The following is a 19,486-nucleotide window of genomic DNA, read 5'->3' as shown; positions in this document are numbered from 1 at the left end:
GTATTACTAACATAATAAACTATAGCGAGGTAAGTAGACGCGTCTCTTCGTAATCTAAACGTATACAGGTGGGCACGCGAGCGGCAGTCCTGCCGAGATTGAGACATGTTCGGTGCTGAAAAAAGTCTGAAAATAGCTAGAGATTGTAGCAGACCACGCGATGATTTACAGACACGTACTTATTATTGTTCATGCGAAAAGCTTCGTACCATGTTATCAACTCTAACTACGCGAGTCCGTTTATGTCTCAGACGAATGAAAGTTTATGCGAGTAAAGCAGCACGCGCTATAATTAATTGTAACGATATAAAAGTTTTCTCGCATCGAGAGCGCGCGCATAGCAATTACATTGTATAAAATACGGGAACGGAATAGAAGCGAGCGCTCGCCTCGCGAGAAACGGCGACACTGGCAATTATCTATGCGCGATGTGCGCGGCTCGGGGGGAAAAGTTATAAATAAACGAAAATATCGAACGGACGCGCGTGAGCTCGAACAACGTCGCGGTTTGCTTCGCAATCAGTGAAAATATACGTATGAAAACGGCGTAATGACTTTTAGAATTCAAATAACTACGTGCAAATATACAACTTCGATGCAAATTTACGGATGACAAGATGGTGAAATTGAAATACTTATTGCGGTCTGCTGATAAGCTTTCAAATGAAAGCTGCTGTATTTTTCAGAAGCCGAAACATCTTAAAATGGATATTTTAGACTTTAGTTTCTTCCTTTCGTTCACACTACAACATTAAACAAAATTCCGATAAGGTTGCTCATTTCCAAGACTATCACAATTAATTTGAATTTGAACGTTAAAGATTTCCGATAGACCACTGTGGGGCATCGTCAAAAAAAACTCAAAGTATAAGTTGATCCATCTTGACGTATTCTCCCACTTTTCTGAATTGATATTTGCCAACCAGTTGGCACCATCCGAGATTACGTCGATTTCCGCTTACGTTAGTCAAGGTACGTTTTTCCTCGAAAGTTGGATGACATAGAGAATGAAATCCGTTGCTATATTACAGGCGGGACTGTAACTCGACCAAAAAATCTCGCAGTAATTAATTAAATAATTTAAAAAACTTGAGTTTCAAATTGAAAATTATGAAATTTGAAATTGCAACCTTTAAAATTCAATAATAAAATATTTGAGAACATTCATAATTTTTGTTGTAAAACTTAAAAATCTTCAATTAAAGTCAAGTAGTAAATCAAGTTAAAAATTTTTAATGTAAAAATTTTGCTGATTAAAATAAGAAACTCAAAGCTAGAAAATAAGATAAATGAAATATTTTAAATTTAAATTCTCTTATTGTTTCATTTGAATGACCATTCAATGATTTGTTATTTACTAATCTGAAACGATTTTAAATTCTTTATTGTGAAATAAAAATAGCGAATCATGAAATATAACATTAATCTTGTATATACTTTTGTTATCATTGTCTTAAGGATTATTGCATGACAAGTTGCAATGTACATTCGAATGTTACTTTCAGAGTTTTATATTATTTATTTATTATTAGTTTCTCAACGGTACGTGACAAATAATTTATTTCTATACTATTAATATTGTGGATTTTTCTGACTTTCTGACTTTCGAGGATTTTGTGACGTATTCTCAATCAATTATTTTGACTGCTGACTGCTAATAACATGGATATATAAGCACCTGTATTTTTTAAAAACTGAAATGAAAATAAATTGGGTTTAAACAACTGAGTTGTAATATTTTGCAAGTTATTGATCATTAAACGCGTTTCGGTAAAATAAAAATGTTTTAACGAAAAGACTATAACAGACGATTCTCCTGGTATGGTGAAACAACGAGATACCTTTAGGTAAGTATTCAGCGACAGGGAGAAAAACTTTCCCGCCGTAAGTTGAAGCGGCGATTGTGAGCGTATCATTATTATGGTAACGTCCTTTGCGTATGCCCCCGAGTACAAGTAAAAGGTAGCTTGATAAATAGCTTCGACAAATTTCGAACTCTGGAACAATAAAAATCTTATCTATGAACTGGCAAAGGATTAGTGGCTATATCGAACAAAAACTCACGTTATTGACGAGGATTTCACTGGCGATGCAGTAGACAAACATGTGCATCATCAAATTCACGAGTGAAGCCGCGAGGGTAAGAACTTGAATGAGTGGCGGATTTTCGGCGTCGTTCTCAACAGACTGATTTTTTTCTATTTTATCGAATGCAATGCCATTTTTCGCACGAATTATCGCAAGTTTAACTCACTCTTATAAACGAATATGCCATGCAGCCGATGATTACTGACAAGCATGTAATGTGGGCCAGAATCAGTATGTTAAAGGAGATTTCTACTGCGTTGACGAAACTGTGGACATAGATTTGCGCTAAAATTAAACTTTAAGATTTTAAGTGTCAATCCTTCGCCTTCAAAAATAATCATTTCGATACATTTTGCGCAGGTTCTGTGAACTGTTTGGCTGATAAACAGCCGTAAGAGATCTTAAGTTTAACGCAATTCAACTTTGCGCGGAGACAACTCACCGAATGAGTTTGACGTGCATCTTCACCAAGCTTCGAAGCCGAAGCTTGATCGTTTGCTTATTGCCGCAGGCCATCACTTGGACGAGTCTCCGCTCCAGTATCTCACACTGCGCGCACGCGTGAAACACCAACGCTCCGAAGAAGTTGTCCGGCACGGAGAACGAAACTCCGACGAATCCACCGGCAATCAGCTGCGACAAGTAAGTCAACTCGAAGTAAGGCGACTTCTCGGCATCGTATGGATAACTCGATTGCAGAGGGAAGTATCGTCGTCCGTCTGTGATGTTGTTGATCACTCGAATACTTAAACCGAACATTGGCAAAGTGGTGAAACCCAGGACGCAAGCAAACATCACTGCGTAACCCGACATCGTGAAAAGACGAGCACGAGCTGCTTGCTTTAACATCGTTTTGCGCTCCACTTTGGTTTTTTCTCGCGACCAATCGCTTGCTGTCCTGCTGACTACCTGCTGGAGTACTGAGTTTAACAGCTCTTAACGCGCGGTTCGTGCTGATTGCTGTCGTTCCATGCGTTAAAAAAAGTTTTTTTTTCTATTTTATTGTAATTAGTTGTTAGTTGATACCGATGATTTGAATTCGCTACTAACAAACTGAAGCCTTTGAATCATTGAAGAAGACATTGAGTTCGTTGAAACAGCTATTATGTTGTTTATATAAAGTATAAAACATTTTGCAACAATCTCGGTAAAGTGCTAAGCAGTACGTTCGCTAAATATTTGCAGCACTGTCATTCAATACGATTTCACACAATGCAGCGGCTGATCGAAATAGAAGTACTTATTTATTATTTACTTTCTAGCACAGATGTTATCGATATTTTTTGATTTTGCAATAATCAGCTGTTAGAAAAGTTGGTGCATATTTGAACATTTCATATATCATAATAAGAAGTTGTATAACTCATGCCTAATTTACTTTTTGATAAACAAGCAAGTGACCGTTTTTACTTTGTCGCAATTATGACAATTTGTATCTTCGTGTTCTCAAAAAAACTTTGCAGCATTTTAGCGTAAAAAAAATTAATTTTTAAAATTTACGCTAAATTTCTATCAAATAATTTAATTTACGACTTACTATGATAATTTTATAACCTAAGTCATCAAAGAAAAAGTCTGCATAGCATAATAATCTAATCAAAAGAATCTTGAAAGAAGATTTTTTTTATTCTCAATTATCAAAATGATTATTTTAATTGTGCAAAAACAGTCCTTCCTTGCGTGCTTGAGTAAAACAATTCAGTGATCACGCATGCAAAAAAAATCTCGCTATACCTTTCCGTCTTCGCCATATCATGAAGAGCTTTGTGCTTGAAACAAGCGCAGCACAGCTGGTAATCAGATTGTCAACAACGAGCGGCAAATGCTGATAAACCTTCGTTAATGCATAAATCTGCGGCAGGAAGAGTCCGAACATCATCCACGAAATCATGAAGGGAATCCGTGTATTTCGTAAAAAATCATCTTCTTGGTTCTCACGCGGCCACACGCCAATCAGATCTAAGCTTAGACGGTTCAGTCCAAAAGCCCACTCGAAATCAGCGAATTGTACTGCGTCTCAAATATATAATGTTTTTAATGAAAATGCTAATTCTATAATTTAAAATGATGATTTTTCGAAACGTTAAATTACCCTCGTGGTAAACGTCTTCGTTGCCCTTCATGAAACTCAACTGACAACTGAGCACAAGTACGATGAGCTTGCAACGACTGCTGAGGAAGGACTGAAGCTTGCGGAGTGGTGGGGAGTAGGGGGGAAAAGACGCAACCAATTGCCGGCCGTTTCATTATATATTGCATTAAACTCCGCACAATGTAAGGTAAAAATCGTTATTGTATTTGTGATTTATCCTCATAGTATTACACGAGGAACTTGTTGAGAGATTTACGGAGCTCAACTTGCATCTTCCGTCTAGCTTTCATTGCGGTATACGTATGTCAGTATAACATTTTTTAAGGCATAAACCCAAAAATAACAAAAAAATACTTTCAAAGAAAGCGAAATCAAAGCTGCCTTCAGAAAGTTAATTCACAGGAGTTTTCAGGCAAATATACTGTTTAAATTAACTTATCTTAATTTTAATTGTTATTCAATAATTAGTTCTCTTGATATATCAATTATGAATTATGTATTATTAAATAGCTAATATTTTTATTGATTTATAGATATTACTAAAAATATTTACAAAGCAGACTAATTTTATGTAGATAAATTCCACCCGCACCCGTAAGTAATTATTCAGAGTCAAATCATAGAAGTTTTCTGCAGTAAGTTGTAACGGTTTTTGAGAAGGTATCATGAGTATGATGATATCACGAGCGCATGAGTTTGGTAACGATTGCAGATTCGTCTGGTAACTGGCTTTGAGTAGCCTGAAACTCTTTACAACGTATTATGAGTTGAATACTGATGATCGAAGAAGATATTGAAAGAAAATAAGCGGTCAATCAAAAAATAGGATCGAATTGAATTTGTCATGAAGCAATTGTACTTGGATCGTCAGTCGGATCAGATAAGCAATTTAATGAAAATATAATATGAATTTGAAGGTATCATTTCTATTCGATCAGTACTAGTACAATATCACACAGGTGAAGTGATTTAGATTTTTCTATGTGTAAATGTTATGAATAAATGTAGACACACGCTGACCAACAAGTGGAAGATATCACTCACTTTTGATAATGTGAATCCAAAGCAGCCAATGACCACAGTGAGAGCGATTGTTTGTGTCAGAATTGAATAGTTAAATAGAATTTCGATATTGTCAATGAAGCTGGAAAATTGAAGAGGATCATTTTGTCGAAAAAGTAGAATATTTAAAAACTAATCGACTGAAGATGATTGTGAACACCAACCGAATGAGTCGAACATGACCATTGACGATTTGCCGTAAACGATCATTAAAGTAATGCGATGTTGCGAAAATATTAGCAAGACGTTGAAATCGACTCTCGACAATTTGAGACAATCTAGGAAATCTCGACGGACTTTAAATAAATCGTAAGCCTACGATATTGTCAAAAAATATGCCTACTACTATCATCGGTATGGCTAATATCTGTAGTCTTGTTTACTATTACTACTATATGATACTTCGTATTTAATAAACATACAAAAAAATTATTAAATTGATTAATAAAAAAAATATATATTTTCCATACATTTTTTTACATTCATTATTTCAAGTTTTCTACATATTGATTTTTCATGACTGTGTAAAGAAAAAGAAAGAAAAACTTATTTCTTAACAAACTTACTTTTCCACGAAACTAGAATCATTGAGGAAGCTATAAACGAATCACTTTGTAATATGACAGTGTTCGATCAAAACGATATCAACTCTCTTCGATTGGCCTACCTCAATTGAAAATAAAACTAAACTTTCAAACTAAATATTCTTTTTGGAATATTTACATACGTTTGAATAAATGATATGTACCAATGTTGCGATATCTGTATCTAAAATAATCTTAATACACTTTGTTTATAATTGGAAAATAAAACGTAAAAATTATTGCATGCATAAAATAGCTATATATCCCGATATAGTGTATGACGGTGATATTGATATTTGTTGCATTTGCATAGCATTTTCCGTTCATTCCGGACTCCATGCTTGGTCCACCACCGCGGCAAGCTTACCGCGCTAGTTCCGCAAAATCCTGTGAAGATATTAAGAAGATACGATATTGTAGAAAATCAATAAATAATCCACTTTACGAGAAATTTGATTAATATTATTTTGTAGGAACTACAATTAACTTTGAACTTTAATCGATACCTTCAACTTGATCTTGTCATTATTTCCTTTGATCAACTAATTCGATTAAAAAGCGTTATTTACAGTTTTTTTTATGAAAATAAGATTTCAATCAAAAGTAAAAATTTTCTGATTCAATTAAAAATATGGCAGGAAATCAGGTATATAATTTTATTTAGTGGTGGACAATGCTTTTGATGTACATGCACAAGGATTTACAGTGTATGCTGCACTTGGACGCCGACTACAAGTATTTTTCATCTATTACATGTACGTTTGTTAGATTTACTGATATAAGAGCATTATAAAATAATATTACATACATTGATTTAGTTTAATCAATGAATACTACAGTTATACAAATCATAATTTATTGTATTTATTATCCAGTGTTATACAGTTAAAAAGTTCTATTCTCGACATCATGTGGATAGGTATTTTTAAAAAATAATAAAAAAACGGAATATAGAAAAGTGTATAAAAATATTAATTCCTTAACTGACCTAAAATCAATTAATACTGATTAGTATTAAGACATTCCACTTAAAGTCCGTCTTCATTTTAAATCTTCTCGGTTCTTGAAATTAATTTTATAATTCTGTCGAGTTAATACTTCAAATCGGTTGCAGGCACTCATGAAAAACGTAATTTTTAATTTATTTAAGTGTTACATTTTTCGTTTATTTCGTTTTGCAGAAAACTACTCCACGCTATTGACGATAGCTCGACATCAACAATGCTTAACAGCGAGGACTTCGAGTCGAGTAAAACGGCCTGAAAGAGAGAAAAACAAAAATAGTGTACGGCGTACGCAGACAACGTAATGTTTTCTCGTGAAAAACACATAAATAATAAGTGAATTGAAGCATAATTTCCACAAAGTGTGCACTGCTAAGTGAATAATGTATACCTTATGGCGAGCAGTCTTTACACAATGTTTCTCGTTCTGTGTCCGTACTGAACAGTCGACCATTTCACAAATCGTATTGCGTATCAGGCGCAAAATTTCACAGTAACGTCTCGAGCAAGTGAATGCATCGATAAAAATTTTTGATTGTTGTGATAACAATCGTAAGGAAAAACAGATTGGATAGCTTGCTAGTTCGGCGGACAAGATCTGGGGATAGCGAGCGACATTCGATGGATAAGAAACAGAAGGGTAATTTTTGCTTCTTTGTTAAATAACAAGCTGCTTGCTTTTTGTATGTCACTGACAAAAAATGTTCGCAAAATTTATAAAGCTACGATCAATACGCTTTTGTGAACGATTGTTCGGATTCATTAACGTATAAACCCGGAATATCCAGAAGTACCAGGAGTTCGCTCCCGGAATTTCCGATACGAGGTTTACTTAAATTGGATTGCCTCTGAGAATATTCTAATGTATTTCATTTTTTGACCTACGAAACTGACAATTTGCACATATATTCTTTGCATCATTGCAGATTATTTAATTTCTTTCTAAACATTTTTTCAGTGTTCAACTTTCTTGTAAGCTCATTTCATAATCGTGTTGAGCTATTTTTTAATTCATATTTCAAACTGTTCCATACACATACTGATATAACCAAATTTTTCGTTTGAAAACTTATATTTTATTTTCTTTTTATTCGATGTGAACCTTATAAAAATCATTCAATATTTTCTACTAAAATCTTTATTTTAAAGATTTCGGTGGAAAATTGCAAGCAATATTTATAAAGCTCAATTGTAATTAAAGCCATGACAACCAATGTACATGATCATAATTCATCAGCACAGAAATATAATAACGGAGGGAGATTAGTCTGAAAACGTTCTCTTCAAGGAGACTAATCGATCGGAACTTTAGAGCCTTAAATATAGGAATTGAAATTCTATATCTGAAAATATGTTGGGAAAGCTCTATATAACCACTTTAATAATTTAGCGTGGCATATTTACTTGCAAGTCAATGTGATCACCGAACAGGTTCTCTTCGCGATCTTTAAATCGGAACGTGGTTACCTATACGTATATGTATACCTATATATTAATTAATATTTTGTTTATTGTATTACTTTTTTTACTAAAAGGTTTTTACTGGGCTATCGGATTGAATCAACTTACATTGAGGATGATTGGCTTATGGCCATTCAATAGCAATAAATCTACTCAACGAATATTGGCCACACCGACCATCGTAATTGGCATAGTAATTTTTTTGACAGTGCCGCAGGCTTATGCTTTAATTAAAGTCCGACGACAACTGCTACCTGTTGTGGATAATATCCCCATCAGTTTGTGTAACCTCGTGGCGGTCGTCAAACTTATTATATTGTGGAAAGGTAGCAAAGGTATGTATCGCGATGAATGTACATTTATTAGAACAGCAAATCTAGAAAATCACTAATACCACGGCAATCTCTATTTACAGTGCTTGAATCACTAATAAATGAAATGTGGATAGATTGGCAATGTACGCCTAGATCAGACATTGAAACGGAAATGATGCAAGTGCAGGCAAATCGCTGCCTACTTATATCGCTCATCGGCGGCAGCTCAAGTGCTTTCGTTACAATTATGTGGTTCACCTTTCCACTATTTAATTTCAGCATACGAACGCTAAACAACATCACCGATCCCGATCCAATGCGTCAGTTGATATTTCAGAGCTACTACCCGTACAACGTCTTCAAGTCACCTATGTACGAATTAACTTATCTTCAACAATTTTGTGCCGGTAGTCTGGTACCCTTTCTATTCTTCGTTGCCGAGAATCTTTTCACTACCTTCGTGCTCCATGCCTGCGGCCAGTGTCAAATTGTCGAGAGTCGATTTCAACGTCTTGCTAATATTTCCCCAACATCGCATTACTTTAATGATCGTTTACGGCAAATCGTCAATGGTCATGTTCGCCTCATTCGGTTGGTGTTCACAATCATCTTCATTCGATTAGTTCTTAAATCTTCCTCTTTTTCGAAAAAATTATCCTCTTCAAATTTCCAGCTTCGTTGACAATATCGAAATTCTATTTAACTATTCAATTCTGACACAAACAATCGCTCTCACTGCGGTCATTGGCTGCTTTGGATTCACATTATTAAAAGTGAGTGATATCTTCCACCTATTGGTCAGCGTGTTTCTACATTTATTCATAACATTTACACCTGGAAAAAATCTAAATCACTTCACTTGTGTGATATTGTAGACCGTCGAGGACAAATTGGACCCGTGGCAAATATTTACTAGGTCAGTTTCACCATTGCTCTTGCTGATGTATGCCCTGATTGACTGCGGAGCCGGTGAATTTCTCGCTATAAAAGTGAGTTTGTAATAATTAGCAAACGATGCGCTCTAGCAAGTGGGACTGAGATCAGCAGATGCAGCAGTCGATTAAAACCCAACTCAACGCCGGCTGGGTGGATCGACAGAATATCTCCAACTAAACGACTGAAAAAATCCAGTTCCCTAATTAGAAATCATATCCAAAATGTCCGTAACCTCATACTGGATGGAAATGATACCTTCAAATTCATATTATATTTTCATTAAATTGCTTATCTGATCCGACGGTACTACCTCATGGGATTACAGGTAGTCCAAGTACAATTGCTTCATGACAAATTCAATTCGATCCTATTTTTTGATTGACCGCTTATTTTCAATTTCTTCTTCGATCATCAGTATTCAACTCACAATACGTTGTAAAGAGTTTCAGGCTACTCAAAGCCAGTTACCAGACGAACCTGCAGTCGTTACCAAACTCATGCGCTCGTGATATCATCATACTCATGATACGTTCTCAAAAACCGTTACAACTTACTGCAGGAAACTTCTATGATTTGACTCTGAATAATTTCCTACAGGTGTGTGAATATTCAATCTACGAAACTCAGCTACATCAAATCAGTCAGATTTGCATATTTTTTCAGTTGGTGAAGAATATAGGTGGCTACGTCTCTATGCTGTTATCTGTACAGCGATAAACGTATCCACGTAACGCGGGAATCCGGTCCACCATACCATTATTTTTAGTAACAACTTTTTCAGCGAAAGCTATCAATTTGTGGTGTGCACTCTAATTTTATTTAAATATTGGTGCAGTTGGATTTTTCACATAAATGTAAAACTAATAATATTTATAATGTCTGTCAAAAACGTACCATTTTATTAAATATAATCTGAAATTTGAAAATGATCGCAAATAATTATTGACTAAAAGTAGGTAAGTTAGAGAAAAACTAGTTAATTTATAAAACTGATGGGAAAGTTAGTAAGGGATACGAGCTTATGCTAGATGCGAGCATGTGCATGCCAACATCTATAAATCTTGGTGCTCAACATAAACTAGTGTCCACCGCTCCCAACCAACTACATGCCATAAAATTAAGATAAAAACTTTGTTCAATGTCAAAATTCAGAAAAGAGTTAATTCTTCACGTGTAAGATGAAGTGAAGATGAAAAGTTTTTCCAGGTTAGAAAGTTTGGTGGTCATCAAAACGGCCGATTGGATTAATATTTGAAGGTTTCATGGTCCAATTTCAAAGAGTTTTGTTTATCATAAAAACATTAACTTCAGAATATGCTGATTTTCAGAGAAATGTGAAGTATATAAAAAAGTTGGTTGTATTAGACAAAATTGGTCTGGTACTTGTTGGCGTGTGGCCGCATGAGGACCACAAGAATTTCTACGAAACACGGATTCCGATCCCGATCCAATGCGTCTATTGATGTTTCTGATCTATTATTAGTATGACGTCTCCGAGTCACCTATGTATGAGTTGACCTACCTTCAACAGTTCGTCATCGGTAGTCTCGTACCCTTTATATTCTTCGTAGCCGAGAATCTTTTCCTTACTTTCGTACTTCACGCCTGCGGCCAGTGCCGAATTGTCGAAGGTCAATTTCAACATCTTGTTAATTAATCCGCAACATCCCGTTACTTCAGTAGCCGTATACGACGAATCGTCAAACGTCACATTCGACTCATTCGGTTGGTGCTCACAGTCACCTTCATTCGGTTTCTTTTTATTTCTTCTATATTCTTGACATAATTGAACTCTTCAATTTTTTAGATTCGTTGATAATATAGAAATTCTATTTAACTACTCAATTCTCTACTAACTACACAAACGTTCGCTCTCAGCGTGGTCACTGGCTGTTTAGGATTCACAGTGTTAAAAGTGAGTAATACTTTGAAGATTTACTTATGGGAAATATATACATTGTTGTAATATTATAGACTGCTGAAGAGAAGTTTGATTCGTGACAAATTATTACCAGGGCATTCGCACCAGTGGTTTTGCTGATGTATATCTTGGTTGACTGTGGATGTGGTGAATTCCTTGCTTTAAATGTGAGTTTGTCAATTATATCGTAGCAAATGATGCACTATGCCTTCTTAGACCGAGATCCACATTGGGTGAAACAAATCACGTCGCCCAGTGGGCAGAACAAAGGGATAAATAACGTATACGATGAAAATGCACGTACGAAATTTCAAAGACCTCTCACTTCTTAGGTGAACGATGACACCTTGAATTCAAAATTCATTTTTAATTTGCACATCTATACGGTATTATTTAATCAAGCTGCAAGTAGTCAGAACTGGTCCATGACAAATTAAGTTAGATTTTGTATAATTGAGCACTATTTATTTCAATTTCTTCATTAATCGCCATTATTCAACTTACAATATTTAGTAAAGAGTTTCAGGCTACTTAGTGCCACTTACCAAGTCAACCTACAGTCATAGCCTAAGAATTACGCTCGCGATATCATATCATACTTATGATGCGTTGTCAAGTACCATTGCAACTTTCGGCAGGAAACTTTTATGATCTGACATTGAATAATTACCTACAGGTATGTGGATATGAAATTCGTAAAATTCATTTACCTAAAATCATTTTGTTTCGAGAATTTCTTCAGTTACTGAAAAATGTAGGTGCCTACATCTCCGTGCTGATTACTCTAAATCAATAAATCTATTAAGCTGAAATAGTAATCATATATGTAAGTCGGCTTAAATCATTTTATTTGAAAACGTTTAGTGACTAATTTTCAAGACTACAGTGGAACCTCGATTTCGAATTTTCGTTATTCGATTTATGAAATTTCCGGTATTTAAATGGACGAGATTTGAACATAATTCGAACTTTTAGCAGCGATGATTCCAAATTAATAATCTTATACTCATTCACTTTAGCCCTTACACTCTATCTCTTCAATGACAATATTAATGTAAATTAATTATTATTATCTAAATCTGTATTATTAATAACATGCATATATTCTATATTTATGTAATTACTATGAGAAAGTTAAATTAACTATTGCTAAATATGCGTAAATAATATGTAATTTTGCGTATGTATATGCACAACATCAATTCGAACACCTCAATAATTCAAAATTTAGGCTTGGTCTCTTGTTGTTTGAATTATCGAGGTTCAACTATATTTGATTAAGTATTATTACGAAAATTAAGAACATTAATAAATTTTTGTTGGGCAGATCACATACAGAGTATCACACAGTATAAAACTACTACATTTGTACAAAATTATTTACGTGTTTAGCGAAAAAATTTTTTTCGTTTTCGAGAGTTAAGACATATATAATTATCTGAGCTTTAAAGCGAAATAAGAAATGCTACATATTTCTTGAAGTTGGCTTCTATGAACTGCTATAAACTGAATTATGCCTAGTCTTGAAAATTAGAGATTTAACTTTTTTAAATATATTTTCTTCAACAGTATGTTTAGTTTTTACTATATCTATTGTGGATGTGCATTTGTTGTTGTTGAATTAAATGACTTACTCTGATGAGAGAGACAATACCAATCGTAGACTGAAAGGAGTAAGTGTGTATATTGCAATTTTTACTAAAATATTAATTAAATCAATAAAATTCTTTTAACGCGCTTATTTCAATCTAATATAGATTTCAACGGCGTGGATAACAAACTTCAACTTCTGTCGAAAAATAATTCGATTGAAAATTCGATAAAGGAAAAACTTTTAGCATAATTCGTTGTACATACGTTAGCCTGCGAGAAAAATCGAAAGCGTTTACGTATCTCTCGAACAATCTGAAGCAGATATTGATGAGATGTATTTACTTCGCAATAGCAGTAAAAAGTTTGGACTTGTTATGTCAAGTTAATAATTATCGTTTCAAATCGCAACAATGCACTTAGCATAAAAATTATGTATGAAAAAATATAAAGTGGCGATTTAAAACTACTGTAATTAAAAATATTTCAACATTGAAATTTATTAACGATGGTGTCAACAGTTTAAAAGCTTCATCCATTTATCACTTAATTCTCTGTAAAAGATTGAATGACAATCACTTGATTTATTGTAGGATATATTGATCGTATTTACATAATGATACAATGAAGCGATGAGCTGGCTTAGCATATTGGTGTAGCAGCCCACCGGTATACATTTGTCAACAAAATCAATACAACGACGTAATAGCTTTTGTTCTCGATCATTCATTACCTGGCTTCATCATCATTCTCATAGAAATAAAAGCCACGAAAACCAATTTAATTTCCAATTTGTATAACATCAAAGTGAAGGACGACTGATGAATGTTATAGGTATATTTGAAATCCGCACAAAAAATCAAGCTCGCGTCGCAATTGAAAGCTGAGGACGAGGATGTTCGCAAGCATAAATCGTACGGAAGAGCCAGGACGACTTCTATTTGCTACAAGTACTGATTATTATTTATATACGGAAATCCGCGCATCGTTTTATCAACGCTAATCATGCGAGACCGTTTAAGTCTCGGAGAAATGAAAGCAGCGCGCGATATAATTAATTGTAACGAGATAAAAGTTTTCTCGCGTCGAGAGCGCGCGCATAGCAATTACATCGCATAAAATACGGGGAATTAAATAGAAGCGAGCGCTCGCCCCGCGAGAAACGGCGACACTGGCAATTATCTATGCGCAATGTGCGCGGCTCGGGGGAAAAAGTTATAAATAAACGAAAATATCGAACGGACGCGCGTGAGATCGAACCATATCGCGCTTTGCTTCGCAACCAGTGAAAATATACGTATGAAAATATCGTAATGAATTTTAAAATTCAAATAACTCCGTGCAAATATACAACTTCGATGCAAATTTACCGATGACTTCGCTCATTTCCTACGCTATCGGGATTAATTTGAATTTTCGTTTCGTAGATGCGTAGAATGCTGTGGAGCATCGTCAAAAGAGACTCAAACTACGAGCTGCTCCATCTTGATGTAGTCTCGCACTTTTCTGAACCGCTTCCTCCGCATTCCGCAAGTTACCAAAGACAATTTGCAAACCAGTCGGCTTCAATTCAGATTGCGTCCATCACCGCCTACGTTAGTCAAGGTGTTTTTCCTCGAAAATTGAGAATGAAGAACCACCGTGACAACCTGATGCTGGATATAAAAGCACCTGTATTTTTTTAAAACTGATATGAAAATAAATCGCATTTAAATAACTGACTTGTGATATTTTGCAAGTTATTGATCATCAAACGCCATTCGGTAAAATAAAAATGTTATAACGAAAAGACTATAATAGACAATTGTCCTGGTATAGTGAAACAACAAGATACCTTCGAGTAAGCATTCAGCAACAAGCAGAAAACTTTCCTGTCGTAAGTTAAAACGATGTTTGCGAGTGCATCATTATTACGGCAACGTTCTATACGTATGTTCCCGAATGCAAGTAATAGACAAATCGATAAACAACCACAAAAAATTTCGAACTCGGTAATAATAAAAATTTTATCGTTGAACTATCAAAAATTAGTGTCGGCGAAAAAGAAATCAATAATAACTGACGAGTTTATAACAGGAGCCGGAATGAGTAAGTTGAGGAAGATTTTTTTTATAGCTTCGACGAAACTACGAGCACAGATTTGTGCGAAAATCCAAATTCAATTTGTGCAGCATGTTTGATTTCAATCTATCAAAAATGATTGTTTTTACAAATTTGATACACGAATTATTTGGATGAGAATAGGCCAAGAATTATATCCACTACAAATTCCGGCTTTTTCACAAAGTTATAATTCAACAATTTCGAGAACATGTCATTTGATGATTCCACATAACACAACAGCTAGATAAATATAAATATATATTTTTTATTTTTTATTTTCTAGCAGCGATCAACAATCGGTGATAACAAAGTTAATATGTTTTCGACCATTTCATATCACAATAAAATGTTATATAACTTATGTCTAAATTACACTTAGATAAACAAGCAAATAACTACGTTTACTTTATTGCAATTACAACAATTTATTGTCATATTCTTTAAACATTTTGCCACACTGCACCACAGATTATTTTTCAAAATCTACCCTTAATTTCTATCGAATAATTTAATTTACGACTCAAAGAAAGACTTGTTTTTAAATTCCTGACATAATTATTCTAAAGGAAGAAAACAATTTTTAATTCCTCTCATGCTTGAGTAAACTAAGTTAGTGATCGCACATGCAAAAAAAATCTCGTTGTACCTTTTCGTCGTTGCCATATTACGAAGATCTTACTTGTGCTTGAGCGTAGTACAACTGGTAATCAGATTATCAACGACGAATAACTTTATTCATGCATAAATCTGCTGCAGGAAGAATCCGCAGATGAGAATTCATCTGGTTCTCATACGATTACATGACAATAAGATTCACACCAAGTTCAACAATTTAATCGAAATCAGCAAATTGTACTGGGTTCCAAGTATACAATGTTTTTGAAGGAAAATAACGATAATGCCAAATCGATAATTCAACATTGCTTTTTCGAAACGTAAAATCACCCTTTTGGCAGTCATTTTCCTTGCCCTTCATAATACTCGATTGACAACTAGACGCAAGTACGATGAGCTTGCAACGGCTGCTGAGGAAGAACTGAAGCTTGCGCAGTGGTGGGGAGCGAAAGGGAAAAGGCGCAACCAATTGCTAGCCGTTTCGTTATGTATTGCATTAAAGTCTGTAAAACGTGTAGCAAAAATCCAATCGTTATTGCAGTCGTCACTCATCGTCTTGGCATCATATGAGAAACACCGACTTGTTTAATCCGCTTGGTTTTCATTAAAGTATATATATTGCAAAGCTTTTGATGACTTCAAAAATCGTTCAATATTACACCGGCGATATAAGAGCGATTGGCATCAATAAAAAATATAACGAAACATAGATTCTTTCAAGTATTAAAAATAGTATTTGGACTGTATTAGAGTTGAGCTACATTATTTATTTTATTTTAGGAACTATATAAAAAGTTACATTAAAATTAAAGTAGATTTAACAGTTCGTAGGTATTTCTGCTTTTATTTCTGCACTTGAAAAAAAAAATGTATATTGAAATTTAACGTTCTTTAAATCTGAAACCCTTTTCGGACAATATTACTTTCAACTTATCGGCGATCTTGTTAGCGAGCTCATCGTGCTTGTTCTCCAAAGCAACGTCTTTAAGCAAATGTCCTTCCTCGTTCTGGCATAGCACCGCAGCTAAAAATTGATCGTCACTCCAATTTTCTAGCTTGTCGATCACTTCAACTTTTCCATTCTTCGCGTCATCGAACGCTTCTCCGATTGATTTAAGATACGCCCTGTGTGACTCGTCGTTCACCAAATCCATCGGCATTTGACCATCTTTATTCTTAACGCAGTAAGTGGCACGGCACTTTAACAGCCACACGACAATATCGAAGCGTCCTGTTTTCGCGGCAATGTGCAATGCCGTCGATCCCTTCGCACCTGTTTTCGCATTAAGATACTCACTGCTATTTTCTCGCTCGAGCAGCAGTTGAACTATCTCGAAGTGTCCATTGTTAGCAGCCAGGTGGAGAGTCGTATTCTTGCCTATTTTCGTCGAGCAATTCACTCGAGCGCCATGATCAATCAGCGTCTTCACGATCCTCTCGTTTCCTGCGTTAACAGCGTGAAGTAACGGTGTCCATCCTCCTTCGTCGGAGCAGTTCACAAAAGCCATCTCGGCCAGGCATTTTTCAGCTAGAGCCCAGTCTTTACCTCTCGTCGAATCGACTAATTTTACCGAGTAGATGGATGCTGAGAATAATTTCAAGTGAACTTTAATGACTCGCTTTGCGTATACCTTGAATGACATTGCATTACAGTGGCTCGACAATAAGCTCAACATATCCTCAATGGAAAGAATGTTTGGATCTAAAATACGCTTTTCGAACGATCTGAAAGTGTTTACGAATTGGCGCACGCTTTTTAAACACGTTTCCAGGGTGCAGTCGTTATCTAGCAACTTTCTTGATGCGTTCGTAGCGAGTAGAAGCAATTCGTCGAAGTAATTATGCTCAAAAGCAGCCCTATGACCGCGCCGGCGAAATAACATAACTTTCAAACACTGAAGCAACGTCACAAGGTTTTCACGGCAGTTAGCAACCGCGACTTGCATTACGTTGTGGCCATCGTTGTTACGAGCATTCACGAATGCCAAAAATTCATCGTTGGAACACTTTTCTAAGCTTTCGTAAAGCTTATCTTGGCCGGCTCTTGCTTGCTCAAAATTGATTTTTAACCGCTTCAGCAGTTCGCCAATCGACTGATATTTTGTGACGTCGATTGGCCGTTTGCCCTTTTTGTTTTTTACATTGTAAGTTGCTCCGTGGCTCAATAAAAGCGTTATCATGTCATAAAAGCCATTTTTCGACGCAATGTGTAAAGCTGTAGTTCCTGTTGTAGTTTTGGCATCGACAAATTTTCTCAATTCGTCATGGTTTATGTTTTCGAATATGAGTTTGGCTATATGAAGGTAGTTCTTGGAAGCTACAACGTGTAAAACCGTTTCGCCGACTTTGTTAAGTTGAGTCAAGTCAGCCCCTTTTTTTAATAAGAATTTGATAATTTCCAGCTGATCGTAGTTGGCGGCACGATGTAATAAAGCCGATTCATCTTTATCTTGGATTTGAGTATTAATTCCATTGAGCATCAAGACTTTTAACAAAGCTACACTGTCATTCTGGACAGCTTTGAAAGGGTCTTTGACAACGTGCGTTGAACCTTCCATCATCTGTCTGTAAATGAATCGACAACCAACTTTTAATCTTTTTCTTTAATTTAAATTTATTCTATGTATTATTTTGTCAGTTGAAAATAATCAGAAGGTATAACAATTTTCACGCGAGCTAGTAAATAAATGAAAAAATAATAGCTAAAAATTTTATTTCGATACTATAACTATATGTAACTATACATAATAATCTTCAAATGACTTATTTTTAATCATTATCTCGACTTTTCATTTAAAAAATAATGGAGTAGACATTTTTTCTTTCACGTAAACTTATGAAAAAAATGTGAATTATTCTTTTTGTTTGTTTCGCCAATTCTAACCTATCAGTCACGATTTCGTGCACACGAAAGAACGAACGAGTTAAGTTAACGATCATCGGAATTATTGTCATACTTACTTGATACATTCAACTTTCAATTATTTATAATAAATTTACAAAATGCTAAATATTGTTAAAAAATACGTTTTAAAAATGATGTCTGCACGTTAAGTTTCTTTTGTTTTTCTCTGTCTATAACAAATCAAATGTATGAAATAACAAAATTAATCGCCGTGTAATTTCGTATTCCGGCTACAGATTTGTGTATATTCACGCACTGAAAACTCCGAGCACAAGAATTCGAACGTTAAAAACTGTATATACTCACGGCACGAAATTTGCAGATTTTCGTAGATTATTGTCGTATCAGCCGCTCGTTGGCCCCCGATTGAGCACACGTACGATAGTTTTTTGTAACAGTACTAATGAAACTCAACGACGGCAGCATGGCACGAAAGACTGGAGAAAAATATGAGCACGCGCGTAGCCGAGTGGTGGCTTTCCCCGGAGTCGACGTCGACGGCGCTCCCGGTAGAAGATCCTTACTTCCGAATATGGATATACTCGATCCCAAAGCTATCCCCATACGGGCACGCACGTGTTCGAGATCGATCACGTGTGTGTCGGTGGAGGGGAGAAGCATCTGGGTGTTCCCCTCTCGCCCGTTGGCTTCGCGTGCAACACACGCGTGGACGCGCGCAACCATGTACTCGTTTGAAGTCTCGCCGTCTGTCTAAAATTTCGCTAGCCATGCGTCCGTGCGAGCTCCGTTGCAGCACGGCTGTTCAATATTCGCGCCGAAGACTTTTCCATTATGTAGACTGTCGAAAGTG

General features: G+C 35.5%; 3 protein-coding genes across 3 annotated transcripts; 1 reads left to right on the top strand and 2 right to left on the bottom strand.

The window, feature by feature from the left end:
- Positions 1–1,493: 1,493 nt before the first annotated feature.
- Positions 1,494–4,245, bottom strand: LOC131673351 (odorant receptor 47b-like). Its single transcript, XM_058951273.1, has 7 exons — positions 4,181–4,245; positions 3,823–4,104; positions 2,531–3,008; positions 2,255–2,354; positions 2,065–2,187; positions 1,842–1,997; positions 1,494–1,694 (listed from the first exon to the last, which is right to left on the bottom strand). Exons 1-7 carry the CDS (start codon positions 4,209–4,211, stop codon positions 1,632–1,634), a joined length of 1,233 nt encoding a protein of 410 aa, XP_058807256.1. The 5' UTR covers positions 4,212–4,245; the 3' UTR covers positions 1,494–1,631.
- A 2,948-nt stretch (positions 4,246–7,193) lies between these two features.
- On the top strand, positions 7,194–10,425 carry LOC131673352 (odorant receptor 43a-like). The gene is made up of 7 exons (XM_058951274.1): positions 7,194–7,470; positions 8,366–8,626; positions 8,707–9,196; positions 9,279–9,378; positions 9,481–9,594; positions 9,983–10,138; positions 10,205–10,425. The coding sequence occupies exons 1-7, from the start codon at positions 7,452–7,454 to the stop codon at positions 10,256–10,258; spliced, it is 1,194 nt and encodes a 397-aa protein (XP_058807257.1). The 5' UTR covers positions 7,194–7,451; the 3' UTR covers positions 10,259–10,425.
- Positions 10,426–16,625: 6,200 nt separating this feature from the next.
- Positions 16,626–19,456, bottom strand: LOC131673349 (poly [ADP-ribose] polymerase tankyrase-like). The gene is made up of 2 exons (XM_058951271.1): positions 18,982–19,456; positions 16,626–18,335 (listed from the first exon to the last, which is right to left on the bottom strand). Exon 2 carries the CDS (start codon positions 18,329–18,331, stop codon positions 16,652–16,654), a length of 1,680 nt encoding a protein of 559 aa, XP_058807254.1. The 5' UTR covers positions 18,332–18,335; positions 18,982–19,456; the 3' UTR covers positions 16,626–16,651.
- Positions 19,457–19,486: the final 30 nt, after the last annotated feature.

Source organism: Phymastichus coffea, unplaced genomic scaffold (genome assembly GCF_024137745.1).
Source record: "Phymastichus coffea isolate CEN01 unplaced genomic scaffold, Cenicafe_Pcof_1.1 PCOF00172, whole genome shotgun sequence".
Taxonomy (NCBI): domain Eukaryota; kingdom Metazoa; phylum Arthropoda; class Insecta; order Hymenoptera; family Eulophidae; genus Phymastichus; species Phymastichus coffea.
Note: the sequence above shows the minus strand (reverse complement) of the source record. Positions and strands in the feature narration are given on the sequence as shown.

Excerpts from the sequence above, each read along its gene's own strand:
- LOC131673352 (XM_058951274.1), top strand. Across the intron at positions 9,595-9,982 it reads GTGAATTTCTCGCTATAAAA|AGTTTCAGGCTACTCAAAGC; the intron begins GTGAGTTTGTAA and ends TACGTTGTAAAG. Across the intron at positions 10,139-10,204 it reads CTCTGAATAATTTCCTACAG|TTGGTGAAGAATATAGGTGG; the intron begins GTGTGTGAATAT and ends ATATTTTTTCAG.
- LOC131673351 (XM_058951273.1), bottom strand. The coding sequence starts at position 4,211 with ATGAAGGGCAACGAAGACGTTTACCACGAGG. Across the intron at positions 3,009-3,822 it reads GATATGGCGAAGACGGAAAG|TACTCCAGCAGGTAGTCAGC; the intron begins GTATAGCGAGAT and ends TGTTAAACTCAG. Across the intron at positions 1,695-1,841 it reads CGCTGAATACTTACCTAAAG|TTTTTAAAAAATACAGGTGC; the intron begins GTATCTCGTTGT and ends TTTTCATTTCAG.
- LOC131673349 (XM_058951271.1), bottom strand. The coding sequence starts at position 18,331 with ATGATGGAAGGTTCAACGCACGTTGTCAAAGACCCTTTCAAAGCTGTC.